The sequence below is a fragment of the Cygnus atratus genome, chromosome 7 (genome assembly GCF_013377495.2).
Source record: "Cygnus atratus isolate AKBS03 ecotype Queensland, Australia chromosome 7, CAtr_DNAZoo_HiC_assembly, whole genome shotgun sequence".
Lineage (NCBI taxonomy): Eukaryota > Metazoa > Chordata > Aves > Anseriformes > Anatidae > Cygnus > Cygnus atratus.
The window spans coordinates 6,434,257-6,458,944 of record NC_066368.1 but is presented as its reverse complement, the minus strand read 5'-3'; the positions used below and the strand labels follow the sequence as shown (position 1 = coordinate 6,458,944).

The window sequence follows — 24,688 nt, the reverse complement described above, 5'->3', positions numbered from 1 at the left end:
TGAAGCTAATAAACTTCACTGACTGAGAAACTAGAGCAGTGCAAAACTAACCTGGCACACCCCAAGTAACCCCAAAACCAGCTGACAGACCTCAAAATACAAACATAAACAGGGAACCATCACTCTGTAGCTTCCAAGAAGCTCCGTGGTGATCTGTTCTGAGCTCAATGCTGTGACATCTTTACTGGAAGACGACGTGAAATCATGCTCTAACAAAGCTGCAGGTGACACAATACCAGGGAGTGATAGCCAAGGGAGAGGGTTAGTCACTGCCATGGGACCAGCAACATCAGCCTCAGTGCAGCCACATCGAGCCGCCCAGCTCCACGTGGTGGAGGCAGGGCTTCGGTGTGGGCAATGCTGACGGTACAGCCAGCGTGGGGATCGCAGTAGCTGGTCAGCCAAGCACAACTTGAACATCACAGAAGCAGAGCCAGTGTTAAGGATGCTGCATTAACAGCCTGAGCTCTGGCAGCACCTGGCAGGGCCCCATGTTTGCTCCCGCTGCCTTTTTGGGGTGTGGGGCAGCCTCAGCCTGCTCCTCACCCTGCTGATGAGGCCCTTCTCCAGAGCACAGGGCTGCAGCTCTCACCCTGCCTTCTCGGGGCCCCGCTGTGAGTTAAAAATATCCCTTCCCAGAACCTTACCGGAGATACAGATCTTCTGCTTCGCAGTTTAACTCCTTGGGCAGCACACAATGCAAATGCTGGAAAGCTGCAGGCGTAAGGCACCATTTAGACAGCAGTAACATATAAATGCCAAAGGCTTCACATGGAATTTCAGATTGCACCTTTATTTTTAAAAGCTGGCAAAAGATAAGGAGGGGGCTAGGCAGGGAAATATCACCCTTCAGTATCCACCTACTACAAGCTACTGTCAGAAACAAGATTACGAGCCAGATGAACCTTTGGTCTGTACCTATTTTTATGTTCCTACTCAGTCATACACGATATTTGAGCATACTACCATAGCAAAACAAAGCAGACATCCCCTGTCCCTGGCATTCCTGGTGTCATTTCTGCTCGAGAGTTCAGAAAGGAGTATGAAGGATGGGAGAACAGCCACTACAGTCCCAGATCCAGCAGCAAAATCTGTTTAGTTTATGAAGACAGAAGGTAAAGGGATGACTTGGTTGAAGACTACTGGTGTTTACAGGGAGAGTATAATGTTGAGATCAGTCCTAGGTTAACATAACTGAAAATAGACAATTGCCCACTGCCTGAATCACACCCTGCAATCGCACCCAGGCCACCGCCATCCCAGCACCGCCTTCACCTTCACTTCCAGCCCCCTCCCTCACCTCCTCCTGGCTCCTGCGAATGGTGGACGCTCCTTTGATGCACCCCAGTCCAAGCAATCTATACCAGTTCTTAATTATCCTTTCTGTGTTTCCCTAATAACCAATGTAAACTGCCTTCACTGCAAGCCCATTCCTCTGTGTCCTATCCAACAGGATCATGGAGAACAGATTATTCCCTTCTTTGAAGGCATTTAAGACCATTATCATGCCTCGCTGCAGCCTCCTCCTGCCTCGGCAGCACCAATCCTTTGCACCTTTCCTGAGAGGTCACAGCTCTCATTAGTCTCACTGCGGGACTTGCTCCAAGTGCACCTCATCTGCCTTGAAACGTGACCACCGAGGTGGACACAGGGCTGCAGGCACTCCACAGACACACACCAGCACCCCAGGATCTGTCACGTGTGCCTGAGAGCAGAACTTTGCCCTCCCTTAATCGTGTCTCGTTTATCAGCGATATAACATTTTACACATTATCATCCCAATTACAAAGGCTTGTAGGTGATAATGAGATTCCACTGGATATATTCCAGCACAGCACATTCTAGGTTTTACTAACTTCATTAACCAAGAAAAGCTGGTTAATGGCTGAAAAGTGCAATGATGCACATAATCGTACCAGTTGCTTTGCTACTACAATTATATTATTAAGATGGATCTTTGAGGTACAATTTCCATGTATAATTAGTAGTTTATCCCTTCAGGAAGAAAAAAAACTCAAAAGCACCCAAAGGCTTGAACAAAACAGTTCTTGCTGAAAACACGAACGACGTTGTGCTCTCAGGGTCAGACTCCAGATTTGTGAGAGTACAGGAGCACAACAGTTTGGAAACTCAGCGCAGGCTCCTTGGGGATGTGAAATGCCTAATTGCAAACTGCAGTCCCCTGACCCACAGTTGTGCACAGAGCTGTGTGTGCAGGAGCACCCGGCCTCACCAGGCACCTCGCCTTTCTGACAGCAAGGCTCCTGAAGCATCGCGGGGGCACCCTGAAGGAGTGAAGGATCTTCCTGCTGAAGCTTCTCCCTCTGCGGCAAAGGCACCGGCGGTGTCAGAGGCAGTGGGGCCAGCACGTGGGCCAGCAGAAGACAACTCAGCCCTGCAGCTGGGTCAAGGAGAGCGGTGAGAGGCGGATGACAGCTCCTGTGCATGATGCTTTGGCTGGCTGTACAGGCACCATGAGGCAAGGGATGCGCCCCTGCCATGTCTGCTGAAAATCTCAGGCTGCTGAGCCTTTGCTGAAGGCCTCCTTTCCCCAAAATCTTAGACCTTGGAGTTTACTGTGAATCCTGAGAAGACAAAAATACCCCACATATATCAGAATTATAAAACATTTAGACTGACTAAAAATTGTTTTCTCAACTTGAGCATTCTTTAGTCATTTCACTATTTTCTTGCCCATCACTGCTCTTCACGATAAAGACAACTTCAATCTCAGATTAAGTAAACAAGCACCACCAGGCAAACAAAACAATGGGAAACTCTCTGTTTACTCCTTTTGCAAAATAACAAAACAGAAGACAAGAGCATGAGCTTCCAAGCGCAAGCCTCATTTTTTGGTTGCTTTTCTCTTGCAGTTAAATCATACTTATCAGCCCGACAAAAATGCAATAACTTTTTTTCACTAGGACTTTTCTTACAAATTTAATCAAGTTGTCAGAAGAAATCCTATTATCCTCACCATGTGAAATTAATATATCAGGAATTTATCGACTGTATTATGTGTGTATATGACACTTATATGGAACAGCTAGTATATACGTCTTCTGCTTGGTAACATTTCACACAATAAAAAAGGCTTCAGAACTGAATCTGCAGTGATCCTAAAGCCCTGGCTATGGCTGGATCTGGCTAGGAGCTTAGCAGGAGTCTTCGCTGCATTTAATCAGCCAGGCAGACCTCAGGAATTCTGCTGGAATCCTTGTCACTATTAGAAATATGCACTAACATTTGCTAATTCAGGTTCAGAACCAATTCAGAAACTCAGAGCAATAAATCCTCGTGCAAGTGTCAAGCCCTATCAAGTATATCTTGGAGCAGTGATTTTTGGAGAGCAGGAATACACAAAGGAATGTAGAGTGTCTAGCCAAAATTTTATTTGAAATACTCTTCTCAATGAATTTAAAGACTTTTCCAAAACTGAAAGCCTCTGCTGTTTCCTGTCCTCGTTGGTCTGGCCTCAGATCTCCATGACCTTGCACAGGACACAAAAAAGCGCAGGCGTGCACGTGGTGGAGGCAGCGTGGAAACTCGTGGCCTCCCTCTTCAAGTAAGCAGGGGTTTCACCAGTGATATCGACTGAACAGGATCTCACTCTGCATTGCACGTCATCGTAACGTTTCTGCTCTTCTGCTCAAAAACTCTGCAGACTCCACCAGCTTTGAGAAAAACCGCAAGCGCTGTCGCAAGGCCTTTGGCGGTAAGCACACATTGCGTGTTTGCCCACGTTTGTCGCTGCCCGGAGTTACAAGAACGCATGAAGCAGCGCTGTGTGCAGGCGAGGCCAGGCGACACCCCAGGTTTAGACGCGTGATACCTCCAAAACACCACCACGGCTCTCCAAGAGGCTCCAGCAGCGGGCACCGCCGACACGCAGCTGCCAGGGCAGACTGGCAGAGGCGCTGATAACAACCCGCAGCCACGACCAGCTCCAGCGGGGTTCCCAGGCACCCAAGCAGACCTGCTCGCTTCTAGCTGAGTTTGGCACCAGCTTTCTCTCCCAACCATGTCACGCACAGCAGCGTGTGGTTGAGGGCATCTCCTCTGAGCACGACAGACCTCGGTGCATGCAGCAGTCTGAGCACCTCCCCGCCGGAGACAAGAAATGGAGCCCTCACCCTGGAGACAGCGATGAACGGAGCCGCAGTTACAGCACGTAATGAAGTAATGCCGCTCTATCTTTCGGTGATCTAATACATCTAGCAGAAATACCCAACAGTAAAGTCCAATAATGTAGAGTTCAATTCAATTCACTATAAAACTGTAAAGCGAGCAAGTTTGCTGTGCTATTTCAAGTTTGCAGGATCTTTACAGAAGTGAATTTGATTTGCTGTAAGAGGGAAACCTCGTTCTGCCTTTAGAAACCTGAATGCTTACAGCATTCGTTACACTGCCCCAATGTATTTGTAAAATGCAGAAATTGCTCAAGAAAAAAAAAAAAAAAAAAAAAGACCTTTCAGTTTTCGTAAAACCATTTGATTTTCTAATAAACAGGATACATAATTTTCCATGCTACTTTGACATTCTTCTCCATGAGACATGAATGTGAGTTACTGTATCCTCAGGAAAAATATGCTTCTGCTGATAAACATTTGATTCTTGGCCTGTGTTTGTGTTCTGCAGCAGTTTGAATGGACAAGTCAAAACCATGGCTAGTGGTCTGGGACTTTTACATTCTTTAAATTCAACGTATTTGAAAGAGAGAACAGAAGAGTTGATAGCTTCTACTGTTTATCAGCGACTATAATCCAAGTGGATACATTTTTGATTGTAAAAACAGTCGTGCAATGGATTGATGTTTTTGCAAAGAGTGAATGTTTCCAACATTTTCAGCCGTGCTTTCAATTTGGAGATATAAAACGGTCTGTGTCCAGAAAACATTTTGCCCCTTGAAAACAAATTCAGCCTCAGCTGGCAAACTCTGTGGGGAGAGGAAAATCAGTTTCTCCCCACCCCGCACTGGCAGCCCCCAAAACATGAGCAAGTTTGTTCTCCTCTTATTTGCTGTTGGGGCTAAGAGCTGGGAGCACCAGGAAGGACCAGCTTTTGCAGAGCCTGAGGGACCCAAAATGACAAAAACCTCAGCTCTCTTCCTGCTGCTCAACTCCTCCACAGCTCATCCAAAAGCCCATTTTTATGTATTGAAGAATTACTGAAGAAAGGGTGAGAAGTGTGAGCCCTGCACGCCTGCTGCTGCGACCACAGCCGTCTGCTGACGGTTCAGGTTCAGCCGTGCAGGATGCAGAAGCTGTGGTAGAATGATCTGCTTGAAGCAGGGAAAAGGATGCCATTTTGCTGGAAAGCCAAGTGCTCCAAAATCAGTCAGTCAGAGCCGTATTTCAGTTGCCTGTGTAATTTTCTGCTATGCTGTGCACATTGCTTACGAGATCGCGTACCGCTAGGGTTCGCCACCCTGCTCAGCTCCCAGCTGGTACGGTCCCCAGGCGACGAGCCAGATCTTCGGGGTTCTCCTCCAGGTCCTTCAGCTGGTGGAACTTCTCAGTCCGTGGTTGTTCAGGACTGTTCATTCTTGTGTGTTCACAGGGCTGGCCTGAGATGACGGGTGCAGCTCTTGCAGCCCAGCTCCCCACGTGAGCCCAGAACAGACACAGCTGCAGAGCTGGGGGGGTTCGGTGAGCGCTGAGACCTGGGACCCACTGCCTAATTCTGCTGCACTGGGGGCCTACAGCTGCCTCCTCTGGCTTTACCCCCATGAACACTTCTGCTGTGGTTGCATATCCAGGAAAATAAGAGCTCAAAATATATGGCAGCAATAGCGTGAGAAAAGAGTACATGACGGCACAACTAAAGGCAGTATCACGCTGCACGTATCTACTGCACAGATACCCTAAATTTGGGCTTCTCCTTCACGCATTTGACATTCCTACAGAGATAACAATACAAATGAAAGCGTGATTCTTTAATTTCTTTTCCAATTGCTGGTGTCCCTTCAGCAGGCAATGATGTATTCTTGGAAGCACCTTATTATTTTCCCTTGGCTCTTTCCAGTTGCTTGCAAAGAGGTGGAGCAGCATTTCTTAGAGAGCTGGCTACCGCCACGCTGTGCATTGCTCTGGGTTTTCGATGGCTGAATCAAATTAAAAGTCAGCTAAAAATACATGACACCCCCCACCAGCTCCGTTTGCCTGTGTAAACATTTGCTGCAGTTGCCTGAGGACTGTCATGTAACTTCAGAATATATGGAGATGACGGATGTCATCATTCGTGCCTCCAAAGCAGGGCTGTGGTCTGCCCCACGGAGAAGTTTGGCACCCTGCTCCAGAACCCACCAGGTGCCCGCTTGTGCAAGGCTGGCACGCTGGGTGCAGCACGGGTCGGGAGGAGGGTTTGCAAATATTTCCACACAGCAAAAGCACGAGCACGTCTTCAGAGCAAGAGTCCCAGAGCCCAGGCTATCTTTCAGGGTTGGCTTTTACTTCCCTAACCCGTTGGGCTTTGCCAGTAAAAAGGGCTGGAGCGGATTCATCGCATTTCTCCCTGAAACCCCACACGAGGGCAAGCCCTGGTGCCCCCCCGATCCCCCCAGCCCCTCCAGCACCAGCCCTGCACCCCTCTCCCTGAATGCCCAGGGCGTTCAGCCTGGGGGTGCTCTCACACCACAGCTGGAGCCTCCAAGGCCCCGGGCTGAAGCTTTGCTTTCATGACTCGTGTTTGTATCTCATTAAAACCTAGCTCGCTCGCGTTAGTCCCACCAGCTGCTTTCAATCTTCTGAACAGGATAGCTCTGTACTGTAAACTTCGGCTTTCCAAACAAAAGCATCATCTGTTAAGCCAAAAGCTTTAGAAAGGATCACTGAACGCCAGCCTGGGAGCCCAAGCAGCACAGGGCATCTCTTCCCTCTGCCTGCAGACACCGGTGTGTTTGTGGTGCTGTCAGAAATGAGCCGCTCCTCGGTACTGCAGCGGGGAGGAGAAAACCACCCGAGAGCGGCGCTGAGGCCCACTTTTAAAAGGCGTTTTTGGGAACTCCCCAGCCTCCTGGGGCAGCTTGTGGACATCTCCCACGTCAAACAGCCGCCACCTTAGTGTCCGCGGGGGTTGTAAACAAAAGCTTGGGCAAACCCAAGCCACCTTCGAAGGACGCCAAGGAGCAGGCCGCGGCCCCCTGACACGCGGCGGCTCTCTCGCTGCGATGGGCGAAGGCCCCGTGCCCAAGCGGTGCTCTCACCTCACCACGGCTGGAAATTAACCACGATTTTAATTGCAGCCGTGCCTTTACCCCCTCCATCCCGTGGGGAAGCACAAGGACGGGACGCTTTGGGCTCTCTGGGCACGAGGCCTCAGCCCCGCGGTTTTGGGGCTGAACCCGGCTCCAGGCACAGGGGGCGTGCTCAGGCCTCTCCTGAGCCCATCCCCAAAATTTGTCAGGTTTTGGGGAACTCGCAGTAGGTTTTTTGGGTACTAACAGTACCTGGGGGTACTAACAATTCCTTTTGTGATACTAATAGTAGTTTGGGGGTACTAGCAGTAGTTTTGGTGTACTAGCAGTAGCTTTTTGGATACTAACAATAGTTTTTTTGGTACTAGCAGTTCATTTTGGGAACTAATGGTAATTGGGTACTAACAAATGCTTTTTGGGTACTAACAGTAGCTTTCTGAGTTCTAATAGTATTTTTTGGATACCAAGAACAACTCTTTGGGTACTAACAGTAATTGTTTGGGTACTAACAATTCTTTTTTCTGTACTAACAGTAGTTTTTTGGGTACTAACAGTAGTTTCTGGACATTGACAATAGCTTTTGGGTACTAACAGTAATTGTTTATGTACTAACAGTAGTTTTTGGGGTACTAACATTAATTGTTCGGGTACCAACAGTAGTTTTTGGGTACTAACAGTAGGTTTATGGTACAGATAACAGCTTTTGGGGTACTAGCAGTAGTTTTGGGGCACTAACAGCGTTTTTTCGGGCGCCAGCAGCAGCTTTGGGGCCATAACAACACGCCCACCCCCACCGGGGGGGGGGGGTCCGACCCCTGCCACGCGCGGCCCCGCCGCCCCCGCCCCTCCGCGCGCACGTGCCGCGCCACCTGCTCCCCCCCCCCCTCAGCCGCCCCCCGCCCCGCCGCCCCCGCAGCCAATGAGCGGGAGGGGGCTCTGCCCGGCGGCCAATGGGAGAGCGGCGCGCGCCCCCCTCGCGCCCCCGCCGCCCCTATTTAAGGGGCGTCGCACGGCCGCGCGCTCCCAGAGGAGGAGGAGGCGGCGGCGGCGGGCGAGGAGGAGCGGCGGGGCCGGGGCCGCGGGGGTGGGACGCGGCGGCGGCGCCCCCCGTGCCCCCATGGAGGCGTTTCCCGGCGGCGCGCTGGAGCAGCACCGGCACCTCCCGGCCGTGGAGCGCCTGCCGGGTTCCCGCTACGGCGGCCGGAGCCACAGCGCCTGCGGGAACGTGTTCAACTCGTGGAACGACTACCTGGGGCTGGCCACGCTCATCACTAAGGCCGTGCGGCCCGGCAAGGGCTTCGCTGCCGAGCCCCCCGCCGTGGTGGTGGCGGCGCCGGCCGAGGAGGAGGAGGAGGAAGAGGAGGAAGAAGAGGAGGCGGCGGGGCCGTACTTCGAGGGCGCGCTGGACCTGCACGACCTGGAGCTGTGCGGCCACCACCACCACCACGGCGAGGGGCTGCTGGAGGAGCGCTTCGCCGACCTCAGCCCCTTCCCGGGCCGCGGCGGCCCCGCCGCCGTGCTGCTGGAGTGCCCCGGGGCGGAGGGGGCCCGGGCCGGCTCGCCCCGCGCCTGGGGCGGCGTGGTGGTGGCGGCGGGGCGGCTGCCGGCACACCCGCGGGCCGCCGGGCGGCTGCTGAAGCCCGAGCTGCAGGTGTGCGTCTTCTGCAGGAACAACAAGGAGGCGGTGGCCCTCTACACCACGCACATCCTCAAGGGACCCGACGGCCGCGTCCTGTGCCCGGTGCTGCGGCGCTACACCTGCCCCCTGTGCGGGGCCAGCGGGGACAATGCCCACACCATCAAGTACTGCCCGCTGTCCAAAATGCAGGCGGCCAAGCAGCTGCGGCACGCCCGGGCGGCGCTGGGCAGGAAGGGCCGCTAGGCTGCGGGGCGGCGGGCGGCTCCAGCGCGGTGTGGGCGCCCCGCTTCGGCTCCCTGGGAGCCGCTGCGGAGGGCTGCGGGTGGTCGGGGAGAAAACGGCGTCCCCTGCCAGGTATGGGGGGGGGGCGGCCCGGCTCCTCTGCCCGCTGTGGGGTCCCCCCCCGCCGCCCTCATCGCCCCGGGTGGGGAAGCGGCTGCCAGCACCCTCCTTGCCCCCCTGCGCCCGGTTGCTGCTCCTGCAGGATGCCCGTCGGCAGCGCTGGGCTTCATCAGGGTCGAGCCCCCAGGTTGTCGGGTCTTTAAGTAGCTGAGCTGTTTCCTTCACCCATCCTAAAGCCGGGAGGGAAGTTGCGATCGAACCCGTGCTCGGTTACTGGTGCGGCAGGCAGCACCTCCTCACCTCCATCCCAGTGCCCTGCTGGGGGCAGTGCCCCACGGCCACCCGCGACCGTGGGCAGCTCCGGCCTCGGGTCCCCGTGCCCAGCGTGCAGCTTTAGCGAGGGTCTGAGAGGAGGAGGCAGCGAAGTGCTTGCTTGGAAACGTGACGACTCTGGGCAGAGGCACGAAGTGAGCCAGCCCTCTGTAGCGAAGGGAGGCAGTAGGTATGGCAGGAAATGGGCTCTGCTGCAGCTGGTGTTTGTGACAGAATGGCAGCATATCTTGAAGGGACCTGGACAAAGCTGAGCGCTGTGGCAGAGCTGTAGAAGGGGAGGGTCTTACGTTTTTTAAGATGAGAGGGAATGTGGCTTTAACTCATTGCAAAGTGGGAGGGATCTACCCATGTGGTTAACAAATACCCTTTAGCTAGAGTATACAAAAGGTAAGACCTGAGTTCTTAGTGCTGAGCGCTGCTACAGGGCTGTGTCACTTCCAGCCCTCAGGAGATCGGGACCTGCTTTTAGTGCGAGTCAGAGGCAGGAGGAGGAGCAGCAGCAGGCTTGTAGTTCGCTTGGGGGTCCTCTGAACACGAGAGGCTCTGCTGTAGTTGGCTTTACCTAGGGAGTCACCTGGAAGCTGAGAAAGGCGGTGGGTCCTAGCAGAAAGGGGAGCTTGGAGAGTGAGAGGCAACTGTCATTTGGGTGAATTCCTCTTGAAAAGCTGCCCAGCAGGGTGGGAGAATGCGTGCTGGGGAGAGGATGGTCGGGAGTGGAGTCAGAGCATGCAGGAGGGGCTGGGAAGGGGCCCGAGAGGCGTTACTTGCGCAGCTGCAACTGTGAGGAGGGAGGAAAGGGTTTGCTATGGAAGTGGTCTCTCAAATCTTCATCAGATGGCTCCAAAGATAGCAGTAGGTCTAATTATCAGCTGCAAAGGGACTTGCATTAAATAACACTTCACTGTGGTGACAGCTCGCTGTACGGCAGCTACCTTCCCATTGTGCGAGGTCTCAGCTGCGCACCGTCTCTCATTTGGGGGGCTTGCACTATAGGCTCTTGTAAGCTGGTAGAATTTAGGTATGTTTGATTTTGTGATGTCTGTTCCACATATGTTTAATCTGTATCCACCACAGATTGGAATTGAGCTCAAGTGTAACGCTATGGGAAGAATTCTGTTTTGTATTTTTGTTAGCTTCTTGTGGAAATTTTGAAGACGAGTATATGCGTTTTAATCCACTTGACTGTTTACGGACATAAAAGCAAGAAAGACCTAAGAAAAGCGCTCCCAGGTGTTTTCTGAGGGGGCTCTGTGGGAGGTCTGCAACACACCCGTGCCTCCCCTGGTCTATAGGGTAAGCTACCGCGTAGCGACTGTCCTATCGCAATGCCTGGGAGTTTGCCAAGCCACCAGAACGTCACCCTGCCTCGGATGGTGGCGCTGGCCTCGTGCAGCGCCTGCTCCTTCCCTCTGCCTGTGTCAGAAGAAAGCTGCTCTTGTGTCAGTGGCTTCTGCTGCCTACGACTGCGAGTCCCCTGGTGCTCCCCGGCACGGGCGGGCCTGCTGTGGAAAGGCCAGGAGCTGCCCGTGGCAGGCTGCGCGGCGCTGGGCGTGGGATCCAGGCCCCAGCAGGTAAGGCAACAGAGCAGTTGCTTGGAAAGACCAGCTGGGGCGGGAGGGGAAAGGCAGCGTGCTCCAGAGGGGAGGTGATGGCACTCAGACTGAGCAAAAACCTGACAGCAAGGTCCTGAAGTTACGTGGGCATCCAGCCGGAGCCTGTCCTTCAGGTTGAGTTGCCCTTTAAAGCTTTACGAGCCTGTCTCTTAGAAAGATTGAACTTCTCAGGAGTTGTTTTTTAAATAAATTTCTGGAGCTGTTTCCTGTGCCCCAGCACACTTCGCAACACAGAGTGAGCAGAAACATGCCTGTTTGTTGTCACTCTTAATTACGGAAGATACTGCTTATGTATAGTTTTGATTCCGTAAATTACTGGAAACAATTTAGGTGAGTAACTTAAATCCTAGGAACAGCATACAGCTTAATCTAAAAGCAGCCCGGGTTGGAAGCTACTTTATGCTCCACAGAAGAGATCTAAGAAAATCCCGATGCTACTGTCACCCTACGGGCATCTGCACATCAGAGTTACGGCTGTTGGCTTAACCCAAATTCTTATCCTCAGAGAATTGCTTTATTCCAGGGAAATATTCCAAATTCTGTAAGCGATGGAACCTTTTCCATGGTGATACTCTGGTGACAGAACAGAGTACCAGGCAGCCCGTAATCGCCCTCAGCTGCTATGAGCCTTGGCAAAAAGCAGGCTTGGGAGGCAGTGCTGCCTTGAGGTGTGCGGATGGCTCGGTACAGCTGCAGTCAGGTGAGTGTGCACAGCTGTAGTGAAAGCCCTGTGTGGGCAGGGGGGCTCTGGCTTGCTGCTGACCAGAGCTCTGATGGCTATAAAATTCCTTTACTTCCCTTAGGCATGCCAGCTTGGCCCACCAAATATATAGAGTAATACATATTGGAGGTAGTTTGCTAATGGTTACGAGGGGAAAAATAATTGTCTAATACACCTGAAGAGCAGTGTGCTAAATCTGCAAATGCAGAGGCAGAAAAACCGGTGAATTGTCCTCTGGGCCAACGGTGGAAAACTAACAAAGCTTAGCTTACCTTGCAGCAAGGGACTTCTGGATTAGCAAGAAGTGGAACGGCTTGCACGATCTCCATCCTGCCGCAACTAAATGAGTCGACTTGCTAAGAGCAGGAGCGGTAAACGTGCACAGCCTTTTGGTTAGAGCTGGTCTGGTCATGGCAAATTTTTGCCACAGTGGTTGGTGTTCTGAAATGATCAAGCAGTAAAACAAATACACGGGCATGTCTGTGTGGCTCGTCTTGCAGATCTGCTCTTGAGCTGCCCAGTCTTGCCAACGCACACCTAAAATTCTTACGTGCTCAAGTAAGTTAAGAACACAGATCCTGGAAGAGTGTTTTCTGGTGCAATGACCGTTAACTACACAAATATGGCTGTTGGGATACAATTACAAATACACAACTGGAGATGGAGCCACTATTTATAACTCCCCGATGACTGGAGATAAATCTTGCATCCATGTTCAAAAAAGGCCGAAGGGACCATCTGAGGTGCTGTCGGCCAGATGACGTGGCTTCAGTGCTTCGGGAAACTCCCGAAAGAAGTAATCTCAGAGCTGCTTTTTTGGCCCTGTGGAGGAGGAAGTGACTGGGAGCAGTCAGCATGGACTTCACCTGATGCCCAACTTGGCTGCTTTCTGCAGTAAAACATCTGGTTTTGTGGATGAGGGGAAGAGCAGCGGATGTTTGGGGTGGCTTAGCAAGGTTTTAATCGCTGCCACCTGATGCTCTGGTACCTGAGTTAGGGTGTTCCAGCCTTGGGCTCCTCTGGCAGGCTGAAGCTGCGCCCCTCTACTCAGCACACCTCAGCGTGATTGCTGCATCCAGCTTGTGCGTGCACGCATGCAAGGAAGGTGCTGCCAAACCACAGCAACTACAGCAAAGGGCACCAAGGCCAGCAGGGGCTGGAGCTGTGGGAAGGGGGCTTGGCCAGCCTGGAGAAGGGAAGGTTTGGGGAAAAGGGAAGTTTGAAAGGTTTGGGAAGGGAAAGAACAGAAAAACCGCAAGTACCTACAAGGAAGTTATAAAATCAGGCTTTTCACTGCGGTGCAGGAAGATGAAAGATGTCAGGTAGAAGCTGGACAGGAAAAAAAAAAAGCAGCTTTCTGACAAGCGTTAGAAGAGGTTGCCCTGAAAGGTTGCGCAGTCTCCATCCTCTACCCTGGGAGCTTTTCAGGACTGGCCTGGGTGAACATGGCTCTGTGTGATGCAGGCTGACTTCACAGCAAGAGGATGGCCTAGAGCCCTCCTGGTGTCCCTTTTAACAGTTGTCGTTCTGTGATTCTTGACACAAGTACAGCGACAGGTAGCTCAACAGCAGCCCTGGGACCCACCAACTGCGTGAGGCGCGCACACAAAAAAATATTGTTTAGAAAATCTCATGGCTCTGAGGGAATCCTGGCAGGCAGCAAAGCAATGAAGTGACAGGCTCCAGTGGCACAAACAGCTGGCCCTCGCCTTAGATGAGTATGAGAGCAAATTTATCCTGAGCAGTGAATAGGAGCTGGAAAGCTCAGAAAAGGGTGGGAAAAGGACAAGAAGAAAAACATAACTTTTGTTCACACATACTACAATTAAACAAGGTTTAACTCAGGAAGAAACTAGCCCAGGGCTCCTCACTTTCTCCTTCAGACAGTACAAAAGTAGATATGCATACAAAAAAAAAAACTTAAACTGCTGTTTGGCATTAAAATACAGCATGGGAAGTTACTAAAAAGTCAAGACACTGTAGAAGCTAATTCCATAAGTTGTTTATTTATCATCGAAGAAACACACAGCAGCAAGTTCTGTGCCGGCTTCAGTATGACCAGATAGTAACTGTTGATCTGCATCCCAAAATTGAAGTCAACACAGCCATTACTACAAATCACTTTTTTTTTTTTTTAAAAGGGAAAGAATTTACCCTGAAGACAAAGAATTTGGGAAAAATTCAACAACTTCTCCAAAACCACACATTTTAAATATGACAATATTTATAAATCCTTGAAAGGCATGAGTTATCCAGTAATGGAAAAGCAGTTGTGCTATTGGCAACAGAAAATACATCGCAATATGCTTACCAAAACACTTAAATCGTAGAAGCTTTAAGTTCTGTGGTTGTACACTGCAGCAGTATACGGTACTGGAACAATGACTGCAGCGTGGCGTCATGTAATGTATTCAAGTAAATCTACAGAAAATATCCCAGTGTAGCTAATGCTCATAATGTTTATTGTATTTAATTCCAATTTAAACATACTGAATTTAGGTAATAAAATGTGACTCTCAAACTGCCTGCCCTCAAAGATCCCTATTGTAAAAAGAGGGGGGTTGTATCCCCCCGCCTTGTTTTTTTTCCTAATTATGGCAAATAGCTCTGCTTTTTCAGCAACTGCACTGTGTGAACAGAGGTGTTTTCACATACATGTTCGGTGACGATAATACCCCATGCCGAATTAAGAAAGACTAAAAATAAAAAGGTCAGCTTGTTTTGGTGCAAGATAGAAGCAGTACTCAAGACAGCTGTTGGGCTTGCTTCTTTTTATTTTAGCAACCAATGATCCATGAAATAAGCATCATTTGAAATTTCAAAAACTGGCATTCGATTTCCAACCTTCTGCTGTGAGTTTTGTGCATGATCAATCTATATGAGTAAGTAATTCAAGCTCATGCTTTCATGTTACCTCAAAACATTTGTTAAAGAATTCCAATTCAGAATGTTTATAAGCACAAATATAATCTGTGGATTCAATCAAATCAAAGCTAAAACATTGGTTAAACTGTTTTGATATCCACTTAACGTCGTACAGTGGTCCACCCTTCTTCATCTGTCTCATTTTTAGTACGACGAACGGGCTCACGCTCCTTTTCTGTTTTCCAGGAGCCCTTCTCCTTCTCCCCATCTCTTTCTCGATCTTTTGATGCTGCTGGGGGAGCAGCAGCTGGAGGAGCAGCAGGAGCAGGAGCTGATCGCCGAACTGCTTCACGTTCTTCTCCACGTTCTTCTCTCCTATCATCAGCACGCCGCCATGAGCTTGCTGCAAGTACAAGAGACAATAAAACAACCTTCGTCACATTCAACCAGCAGCCTGCAAGAGTTTAAACAAACAAGCCTAGCACTGACAGTCAGCTTTACTGATTCTCAATCTTGCCAAGAGCTAATATGAAGATGACAGCCAAATGCACAGCTTCATTTTATAGTGAAGTAACGGCCAGGAACTACTCGAGCCTCTTTCCAGATTCAGGATTGCTGTGAGCAACTGAAGTGTCATCTTTAAAACACTAACTGCAATAAGAATGTTCTATTGATGGACATGGTTTTATAATGTAAAAATACATCCTTCTGTTATCAGAATTAAAAGCACAAAAGCATCTCCTTAGAAATGACTGAACCCTGCAAACAGAAAATTCCTGACTGAAAAGAGTTGTGGAAATCTTTAGGTGTTCAATGTCTCAAAGACAGCACCGTGCTGTTCCGCCTACTGAAATCAGAGGTAGATACGACACTGGATTACGCAACCCCACTGACGATGGCCTTCAGCGTTCTTCACTACATGAAGAATTCTTCATTTCCACCAAAAGGAGTTTAAAAATTCTAACCCAGCTACGTATGAACAAAGCTATCAATACCAAACCAGACAGTCAAACAACGAAACAGTTCCTGATATATTTTTTAAAAGAAGTATCTCCACCCTGAGAGCCCTCAGCCCTTCCACCAGCTGGCAGTCCCGTACGACACATTGTGTTCCAGTTTGCTCTCTGAGATCGGCTGCATGACAGTGCCCATGTCCGGGGAGCACCAACACTCAGGGCGGAAACCAAACGAGCTTCTGAACAGGACAGGTCCAGCACTGGAAGATGTGGTATCTCAGGCTAAATGTCTTTGCTGTTACATTTTTTTTTTCCAGGCAGCAAAGTATAAATGAACGTACATAATTAAACCTGGTTAATGTACATAATTAAAATAGGTTATTCATCAAAAATAAATATAATTCATGGTGTGAAACCCGTAAGGCCTTATTTGCAAATATTTTCCTCAGTTTTGAGAAAGGAGCCAGAAATGTTTTCTGGGACATCTGTCTTGATAGTTAAACTACACGAATTTAATTCACCCCTAACATAACGCTACTCTGTTAACTGCAAACTTAGACCCTTCTTATCCTTCTACTGAGGTGCGAACTGCTACTATGATAGCAAGGAGTAGGAAGCAAGAAACTTTAAGATGCACAGAAAAGTTCTCAATACGCTAAAGCTTCTTTCCATTACTTTTTATGTAAAGAGAGTTTAAGTGGCTGAAAACAAAACTTACTCCCATTTTACCACGTCCTAGCACTGCCAGAGTAACGTGAAGGACCTGTAATAAACGTGAGCCTTTAGGAACGATAAAACGAACTTACGTTCTTCGCGGTCAGATCTGAGTGGTGGTCCTCTTCTGGGGGGTAGATCTCTGTCATCAGCACGGCGATCCCGCATGTCACGACCACCCCTGTCCCATTCTTCACGACGACTTGAATCCCTCCAGCTAGAGGTTTCCTCAGCTGGTCCTCTTCTCCAACCAGCGTCATCCCTGTTGCCATTCAAAACGTAAGACTAACTGTTAACAGTTTACCTTTGCTGCAGAAAGAAGCGATAATAAATCACAACACGTTTTCAGTCCCAGGGCGTCTCTATTTAATATACCGACTTCCAAAATCTTCTCTCTTTTTCTGGAGCCTAACGTGAAATTGTCTGAATGTACAGGGGGAAAAAATATCTGAAAGCAGTGAAACGTTTGGGATTCATTCTGTAAGCTGTTAGCATCTTAAGAACCAACCAAAAGACCCCAGAATGCCACTATCCATTTATTGCCTTAACGCACTTCATTTCATACAACCTACCCACTGCTCCTCTCACTAGGTGATGTCCCATTATTTCTTAAACAGCAAGGCACTTCTTTTTTTAAAACAGAAACATTCAAGTGTTTAAACAAAGGAGTCAAACCTGGGACGCCTGAAACGATCGTCTCGATCAAAATCCCTCTCTCTGTCGAATTCACGGTCCTTCTCGTTTTCATCGCGGTCCTTGTCTCTGTCCCACTCGCGGTCTCCAGGGGGCCTGGAGTCTCGGGGAGGCCCCCAGCTGTCCTCACGAGCCTTTTCGCGCTCTCTCCATCCCCCTGTAAGCAACAGCCGGAGGAATTTGTGACTGACTGACCTCTGGTCCCTGCCTATAGGCAAAGAATCATTTCCTTCCCACACAGAAACTGCTGATTCAAGTTTTGATCACCTGAGCATCCGACTCAAGATGCTTGTCAGAAGCGTGCACTTCTGAGTGGGAAGCACTGACAAAGCAGCGTAGAAACTGCTTAAATTAAAGACACTAATAAATACCTCACACCAGGACTGCCTGTGTCGGTTTAACGCAGAGCTGAATACACCCTGAGTTTTCTGGCTGAAAAATGCCATCACCTCAAAGGTCCTGTGCAAAGCAAGTAGGGGAAGAAGGAAATAGGGTGGTTCGGACTGCAGACTCCTTCCTGAAAATCCACAGCTGAGATGATCTTAGGCAAAGAAATCTGTAAGAACTTACTGCTTTTTAAAGCACTCCTTTAAAAGGGCTGTCATTCACCATGAACCTACACAGTGCACCCTGAAATATCGTTCGGTTATTCATGAATGAGCGTTCTTTATTACGCAGCCTTCTTTTAAAAAATGGGAAGGAGGAGAAAGCTATTGGAGTGCAAATATCATGACATACTATAATTTTGCTACTAGCTTGAATTACAGAATTAACGCCTGCCGTAGAGAGTTGATGTGGCAGCTGTAAATATTTAAGTCTGAATAAAAAGAACCAGGAAATCAATCACAACCACATTCAGCTACCATCAACAGTTTTGAACAGAATCAGGAAAGAGGTGTAGCAGTCACCACCCGCAAGACTTCGGACTAGAAATAAATGATCCAAGAACAGGGCAGCAGGGTAATGCAGGTCAGAAGGGGCCTCAGAAGGTCAGCTGGTCTGAACTGCTACTCAGAGCAGGGTTTTCAAAAAAGGTATACAAAAAAGCAAAAAAAAAAAAAAAAAAGAGTGGTAGGAACAGGAATAGTTTTGTACACTAAAAAATAACAACCTTATCAAAACCAGACCCACCTGAATGATGCATCAAAACCCTTCCTAGCAGGTTACTTTCAGCCAGGGTAGGGAGAGACCAAGGTGTGCTCATCTAGTGATAACGTTTCTCTCCCAAAGCATTAAACTTGTGTATTTTGTTTTTGCATATGGTAAATACCAGCACTACTATGTGACCTTAAGATATCTTCGAGGCGAGCAATAAACGCTGCTGCATTTTGCTGTGTGTGCTTTGTTTGTTTGCTTAATTCAGCCAAACGAAAAGGATTAATTACACCAAGTAACGGAGCGTTCGTATTAGTGCAATTACTGAAGACGTTTTCAGAGATGGTTCTCCTCTGACACCCCCGTTATCGGCTGGGTTAGCGCGTGCTTTGGAGGAAAGACGGTCGTATTAGGCTATTTTACCTGGTTTCCCAAAGGGCCTCCAGGGACCTGGCCTGGAATCTTCACTGCTGCGCCACGGCCCCCGGTCATCATCTCTCCTGGAGAGCCTGTCGTCGTCCGCGCTGCGCCACGGCCCCCTGTCGTCGTCCAGCCCGCGCCTGGGACCTCTGTCATCATCCAGCCCGCGCCTGGGACCCCGGTCGTCGTCCGCAGCCCGCCAGCTGCCCCTGTCGTCGTCCAGCCCACGCCTGGGCGGCCTGTCGTCATCCAGCACCCTCCTGGGCGGCCTGTCGTCGTCCAGCCCGCGCCTGGGTCCTCTGTCGTCGTCCGCGGCACGCCAGCTGCCCCTGTCGTCATCCAGGCCACGCCGGGGCGGCCTGTCATCATCCAGAGCACGTCGCGGCGGCCTGTCGTCGTCCAGCCCGCGCCTGGGTGGCCTGTCGTCGTCCAGAGCACGCCGGGGAGGCCTGTCGTCGTCCATTCCGCGCCTGGGACCCCTGTCGTCATCTGCAGCCCGCCAGCTCCCTCTGTCATCATCCAAAGCACGCCTGGGCGGCCTGTCCTCATCCAGAGCACGCCTGGGCGGCCTGTCCTCATCCCCCTCGCGCCGAGGTGGCCTCTCTTCATCCCCTTCGCGCCGAGGTGGCCTGTCCTCGCTCGGTTCCACCGAAGGACGGTCCTTTTCTTCTGCAGCGCCTCGCCGGGGCAGATCGTCCCCTCGTCGGGGCAGGTCATCCCCCCGCCGGGGCAGGTCGTCCCCTCGCCGGAAAGGTCTATCATCATCTCTTGCTTCTCCTCGACGCCAATCTCTACAAAACCACAAGGAATAAGCAAGTAGAAAGTGACATCTAGAAGATGTTTTTATCTCACAGCTCAGCAGTAGTTGTATCCTCCCTTATTCTTCCAAAACTTAAGAACAAGACAGTATTAATTTCCATTTAGACTCAAATTGGTTAATTTTCTCCTCTAAAAAATCTGCAGATTATTTTGAAGTAACAGATATGTAGAGAAACGTTTATAAAGTTCATATGAACAAATAATTAATTCGTAACTAGGTTCTGTTTCACGGTTTTAATTTACAAGAAAAAACGATTTTAAAATCCTATGACTTTTAAACTATTATTAATTTTCACTCAGAGGCTGGTGAGGCCCAGGCCCAGGCTGCCCAGAGGAGCTGTGGCTGCCCCATCCCTGGCGGTGCTCAAGGCCAGGCTGGATGGGGCTTTGGCAGCCTGGGCTGGTGGGAGGTGTCCCTGCCATGGCAGGGGGTTGGAACTGGGTGGGCTTTGAGGTCCCTGCCAACCCAAACCATTCCATATTTCTCTGATAATCTCATTTTTAAACTATTATTTGCAGATGGAATGACCCCTCTGTTTTTAGATTTTTCCCCTCATGTGACAGTTTTGGAGTTCATATATCAGATTCTATCCTTTCCTGCTTGGAACTTTCACAACTCCCACTTGAAAAGTTTACTGAAACTGAGCCAAACAGCATCGGATAAGCAAAATACAGAACATGTGCAACCTGCCTGCACGATACTCCGTAGGAGACATCTCAGAGAAACAACCACCCAGGGATGCCTTAATACAAAGGACATAACGGAACGGTACTGGTAGCAATGCAATCTAGTTCCTGCCATATACCCCGTGTTCCAGCAGCCTCTACAAGTGCTATATGCAGAGATCTTCCAGAGCTGGGGGCATGCTGACGGCTTTTCCAAATTAGACAGAAACATACTGGGAAAGTTCACCCCAGAGCGTCTACCGCTGTTACAGGTTTCTAACTTTTTTTTTGTTGCTTCTCTTAACTCAGCCACAAATAACAGAGGCATGAGGTCAACTCTCCTTTTCTATTTACTTTGGCTCAATACTGCTATCAGCAAATGCTTACGTGCTTCTAGACAAGAAGTAACTCTAATGAGCTGTGCTGAGGTCTGGCAGCCTGCGGCACTGCCCTGCCCCTCGGTGACTTCGTTAGTTCTAGCTATGCTAGATCTACATTAGCTGCCAGTTCACTGTTCCAACAAATGCCCAGTTCCTCAGAGCACTGCAAGGATTTTCTGTGATCTAGAGAGAAAACAAGAGGTACCACCATAACATGACTTTTTCTGCTAAAACAACCAGATTTTAGTTAACTCCTACATAGGAAATGTTCACATCATCTTTCCCAACTGCAATATTAGTAATATTTTTATATTGGCAATGACTTTCCCTTACAAAACTTCGTATCTACCACAGCAAGATCAATAGTTTCATCTCCCTCTCTTGCTTCTTACAGCTAACTACTGTCTGTTCTTGCACACTGAAGGATCCAAGTCATTACTTCCAGTCCAGCTGTGAAAAAGCCAGTGCTGTCCAAGAGACAGACAGCATTATATATCACAACAAAGCTAGCTGCCTGAGACAGCCAGTCCTTGCTGACCTCTTCTGTATTTCTGTCATTTGGTTTTGCTTGTAACTGGAGTCATGGTTTGGAAAAGACTGAGAGCACTGAAACGTGCCGATCACCTGGAATGCGGTGCTCTGGGGATGGCTGCACAGGACAGCTGGCTGCTCCACGACTGCCAGGACCTGCGTGCTAGTTTTGCAGACAAGTTTTAGCTGCAAATTAAATCTCATTCCCTGTCCTCTATGCCTCTGCCTCTTTTCCTTCTAGGGCTAAAGTCCAACTGAAGTTCTATGAGGGGCTTCTAAAGAATGCAGAATTACACCCTTCTGCAGTTATGCCTGAGCATCGCCATTTATTTTTGTTAGCTTTCTAAGCTGGGAAAAAGGAAATAACTGAGAAAGGTTCCATTTTACTTAAAATTCCATAGAGATGATTTAAATTCTTTTCAGTATTTTAGTAAAAGGCAAAAGGAAATCCATAGTATGCCTAATTTTTCCTCCTCCGCAGCCACTCAGCTCAATTTGGGCAGAAGCTGAGTAATAACAAAGATAACACTTCTTCAGAAAAACTTGAATATATGATTGGAAAGTGAATGCGTCACCAGCATCGTTCTGTTGTGAAAAAAATGTATCACACTGAAGCATATAAACAGATGCGTTACAAGTAGTTAAATGCTTCACCTGGGAGTTTCATCCCATTTTTGATTTTGTGATTGGAGAAAAAGGGAACTGCTACCAAGAAGGTAGCACAGCTTTTAAAGAAAGAAAAAAACACTATTTTGTTTATCAAAAGATCATACTTTTCCAATACGTTAAAATAAATTACTAGAGAGGGATACAGTAAATTGGTTTCCTTCCACTGCAGTCAGAGTAAGCTGTAATGGATTGAAATTGCTGCACTGGAAATTAAGGTTAGACACTTATAAATACCTAATCTGTAAGGCTAATTAAGCAATAAAACATACTGCCAATCAGAGCAAGCAGTATTTTCATCAGCACAGGCTTTTAAAAACAGTTGTATGTGCATCATCAGAAATAGTTTATGCACAATTCATCCTGTTGTGGAGCAGAAGGATGAACAAATTTTAAAGACCTTTTCTTCTAAAACCATATAAACAGTCTTTGTTATCACTGAATATATCCAAAACACCTAAAAAGCACAGATGTGAACAAGCACCTAAAAAAAGGTGCAAAGTACTTTCAAAATATTCTTTCTTCAGAAAACCTTCCTTCTCTGTTCAACAGTCTTCCAGAACTTAGTTTCAGTTTATGGCCCACATTTTTTGCTCTGTGAGCCATTCTGGGACTTGAATGGCTTTCAAGACACTGAATTTTGACTTTTACCTTTCTTAAATATTATTCTCAGCTTTCTAAATGGAAAATCTCAAACACTTCCATCATCCAGGAACTCTATCTGTTCGTTATCTTTCCTAGATCTGCACTTATACAACTGACACCAATGTCTGAGTGGGACGCAACCTTTTAAATTAAAAAAGAAACCAAGTAAGCAAGTTTATCAGATGCAGAAGGCCTTCAGCCCGCCTCCATGTGTCTAACCTAAGTAAAAGAGGAACGTTAGCTGAATCGGTTCCAAGATAAAATCTCCCATTTTGAGATTCTAACAAAGCAATCAGAGGGTAACCTGCAGAAATGTAGAGGCATTCAGTTAGTGCAGCGTTAGTAAACCAAAGGGAGCCCCCACATACTGAGCCCAGTAATTACCTTTCCACTGGAGCTCGTCGCCATTCGGATTCCGTCTCACCACCTCTTCTCCAGGAGCTTTCAGACTCCCCTCTATCACCCCAACGAGATTCCTGTATATATCAAAGAAAATTAGGAACATCCTTTTGTATACGTTAGAATAAAGATTTTCAGCATATAAGTTACACTGTTCAGAGCAAGCTGTGCCATTAAAAACTCAGTTGTTACACTGTAGAGAATACTAAACTACCAGGAGGTTGAGTAACTGAAGTATGGTCTTAACCAACTATGTTGTTTGTGGCTGTTTTAAAACATGATCCCTTTGTGCCACACATTTCACTAACGGTAGGATGCACGTGAAATTAATACACTCAAATGTTTATGAACAAGCTTATGAATGACAGCTTCAGTGAGCCAGAGCTACCAGCTGATGACACAAAGACATTAACAGTTTCACTTTCCTGCTGTGTTACAGCAGTAGAAATTATTTAAAAAAAAATCTTTGTTTTGTGCTTTCTAATCACATCAGAAAATGTGACTGAATAAACTGTAAGCTCTATGCAGCAGAGACCGTTTTATTCTGGGTTTATATAGCACTGAACACGGGACCTCAAGGCATTCACACAAATGCTTAGATACAAGGCAGAGCAATAATTTTATTTACTTTTTAAATAAAGGTAGAGCACCTCTGCCCATTGCTGGGTAAAGAGAATCACTTTAAATTATTTCTTATGGAGATATTTATTCCTAAATTCCACCCTAAGCAGCAAATTAGGTAAACCACGCAAACTAACATTTCAAATAATCACACATTTAAAACGGGGTTTTCCAGTTTGCTACTGCTCTTTGAAAAATGTTTTCATTTGACAAAGTTTATGGTTCAATATGGGGAGATACACAAATAGGGCAAGATCTCGCATTCACTACTCCGAGTGTATATCTAAACGTTTTTGATAATAATCTTGTGTAAATGACCCCAACAAACACGGGCGAACAAAGAATTCCAAAACTTTAAGTGGCATTGTTCAAGTGGTACAGAGATCTTTCTCAGAGCTTAAGTCAGCTTTTCCATATAGTCAAGTGCCCATGGCTAAGAATACCTCTTCTGTAGAAAAATACCAGTGATAATACAGTCTATCAGGTAAACAATCATCAAAACAATTTCTACAAGCTCTGATTGCTTGTTTTCACAGTGCTACTCAATGAGGCATTCACTGAACAAGGACAATGGCTATGGTGGGTGAAATTTAAAACTAGCTCTCTTATTGGTAACGATCAAAAAAGCAGGAGTTTAGAAGGCTTGTAGTACTCAGTTCTATTTCTAAAATCATTAAAGATTTTATCTGCAAAATAACTTTGTCTCCCATTGGATTGGGATAATGACATTCCCAAATACTTGTACTTGTAAAAGGGAAGTCACTTTTTTTTTTTAATTTTATTGCATAATTCTTTATTCATTCATCAGGTCTTTATTCTTTAGTTTTTGAACAACCTGGTGATTTGGTAGTTTCTTTGCTTTACTTTATTACAGATCCCAATAAGGAGCTGTAAGGGACACTAATAATTAAATACTAGTCACTTGTGCCACAACTTATTTTTTTTAACCTCTTATTTTTGTGTTGCCAACTTTTTCCAAATCATCTACAGAAAAAAGAGCAGTCAAGAAAACACACCTGCATCTATTTACCTACCTTTCTTGAAAATGGGTCATCCAGACCTCTTCGTTCTTCTTCTCGACGACGCTCTCTTTCTTCTATCTCCATTTCTCTTTGACGTTTCTTCTTTTCTAGTTCTTCCAGTTTTTTGACACGTTCTTGGTATTCACGCTGTTCCTGCTCACGTTTCTCCCGCTCTATGCGTTCCTTCTCCTCACGCTCTGCAGAGTTGGCAGAATAAGAAGAACGTATTATGAATTACATTACTTTGCTATATCCAAAGAAAGGTTACAAAATACAATCCCTTCCATTTCCTTTTAAAAACAAAAAATAAAAATCCCAGTAAGCATTACACAAGACATGTTTAACCACGTAAT

At 47.8% G+C, this 24,688-nt stretch overlaps 2 protein-coding genes across 2 annotated transcripts in view; one reads left to right on the top strand and one right to left on the bottom strand.

The window, feature by feature from the left end:
- Window positions 1–8,226: 8,226 nt before the first annotated feature.
- On the top strand, window positions 8,227–16,732 carry NANOS1 (nanos C2HC-type zinc finger 1). The gene is made up of 2 exons (XM_035547727.2): window positions 8,227–11,080; window positions 14,955–16,732. The coding sequence occupies exon 1, from the start codon at window positions 8,313–8,315 to the stop codon at window positions 9,075–9,077; it is 765 nt and encodes a 254-aa protein (XP_035403620.1). The 5' UTR covers window positions 8,227–8,312; the 3' UTR covers window positions 9,078–11,080; window positions 14,955–16,732.
- EIF3A (eukaryotic translation initiation factor 3 subunit A) overlaps window positions 13,831–24,688 on the bottom strand; it is a 33,044-nt gene continuing 22,186 nt past the window's right edge. The window contains exons 17-22 of the mRNA XM_035547726.2: window positions 24,348–24,532; window positions 22,678–22,769; window positions 18,590–19,377; window positions 17,054–17,228; window positions 16,471–16,640; window positions 13,831–15,111 (exon numbers count right to left, since the gene is read on the bottom strand). Of these exons, the coding sequence (XP_035403619.1) occupies window positions 14,870–15,111; window positions 16,471–16,640; window positions 17,054–17,228; window positions 18,590–19,377; window positions 22,678–22,769; window positions 24,348–24,532 (1,652 nt within the window). The 3' untranslated portion in view covers window positions 13,831–14,869. The remainder of the gene's footprint in view (window positions 15,112–16,470; window positions 16,641–17,053; window positions 17,229–18,589; window positions 19,378–22,677; window positions 22,770–24,347; window positions 24,533–24,688) is intronic.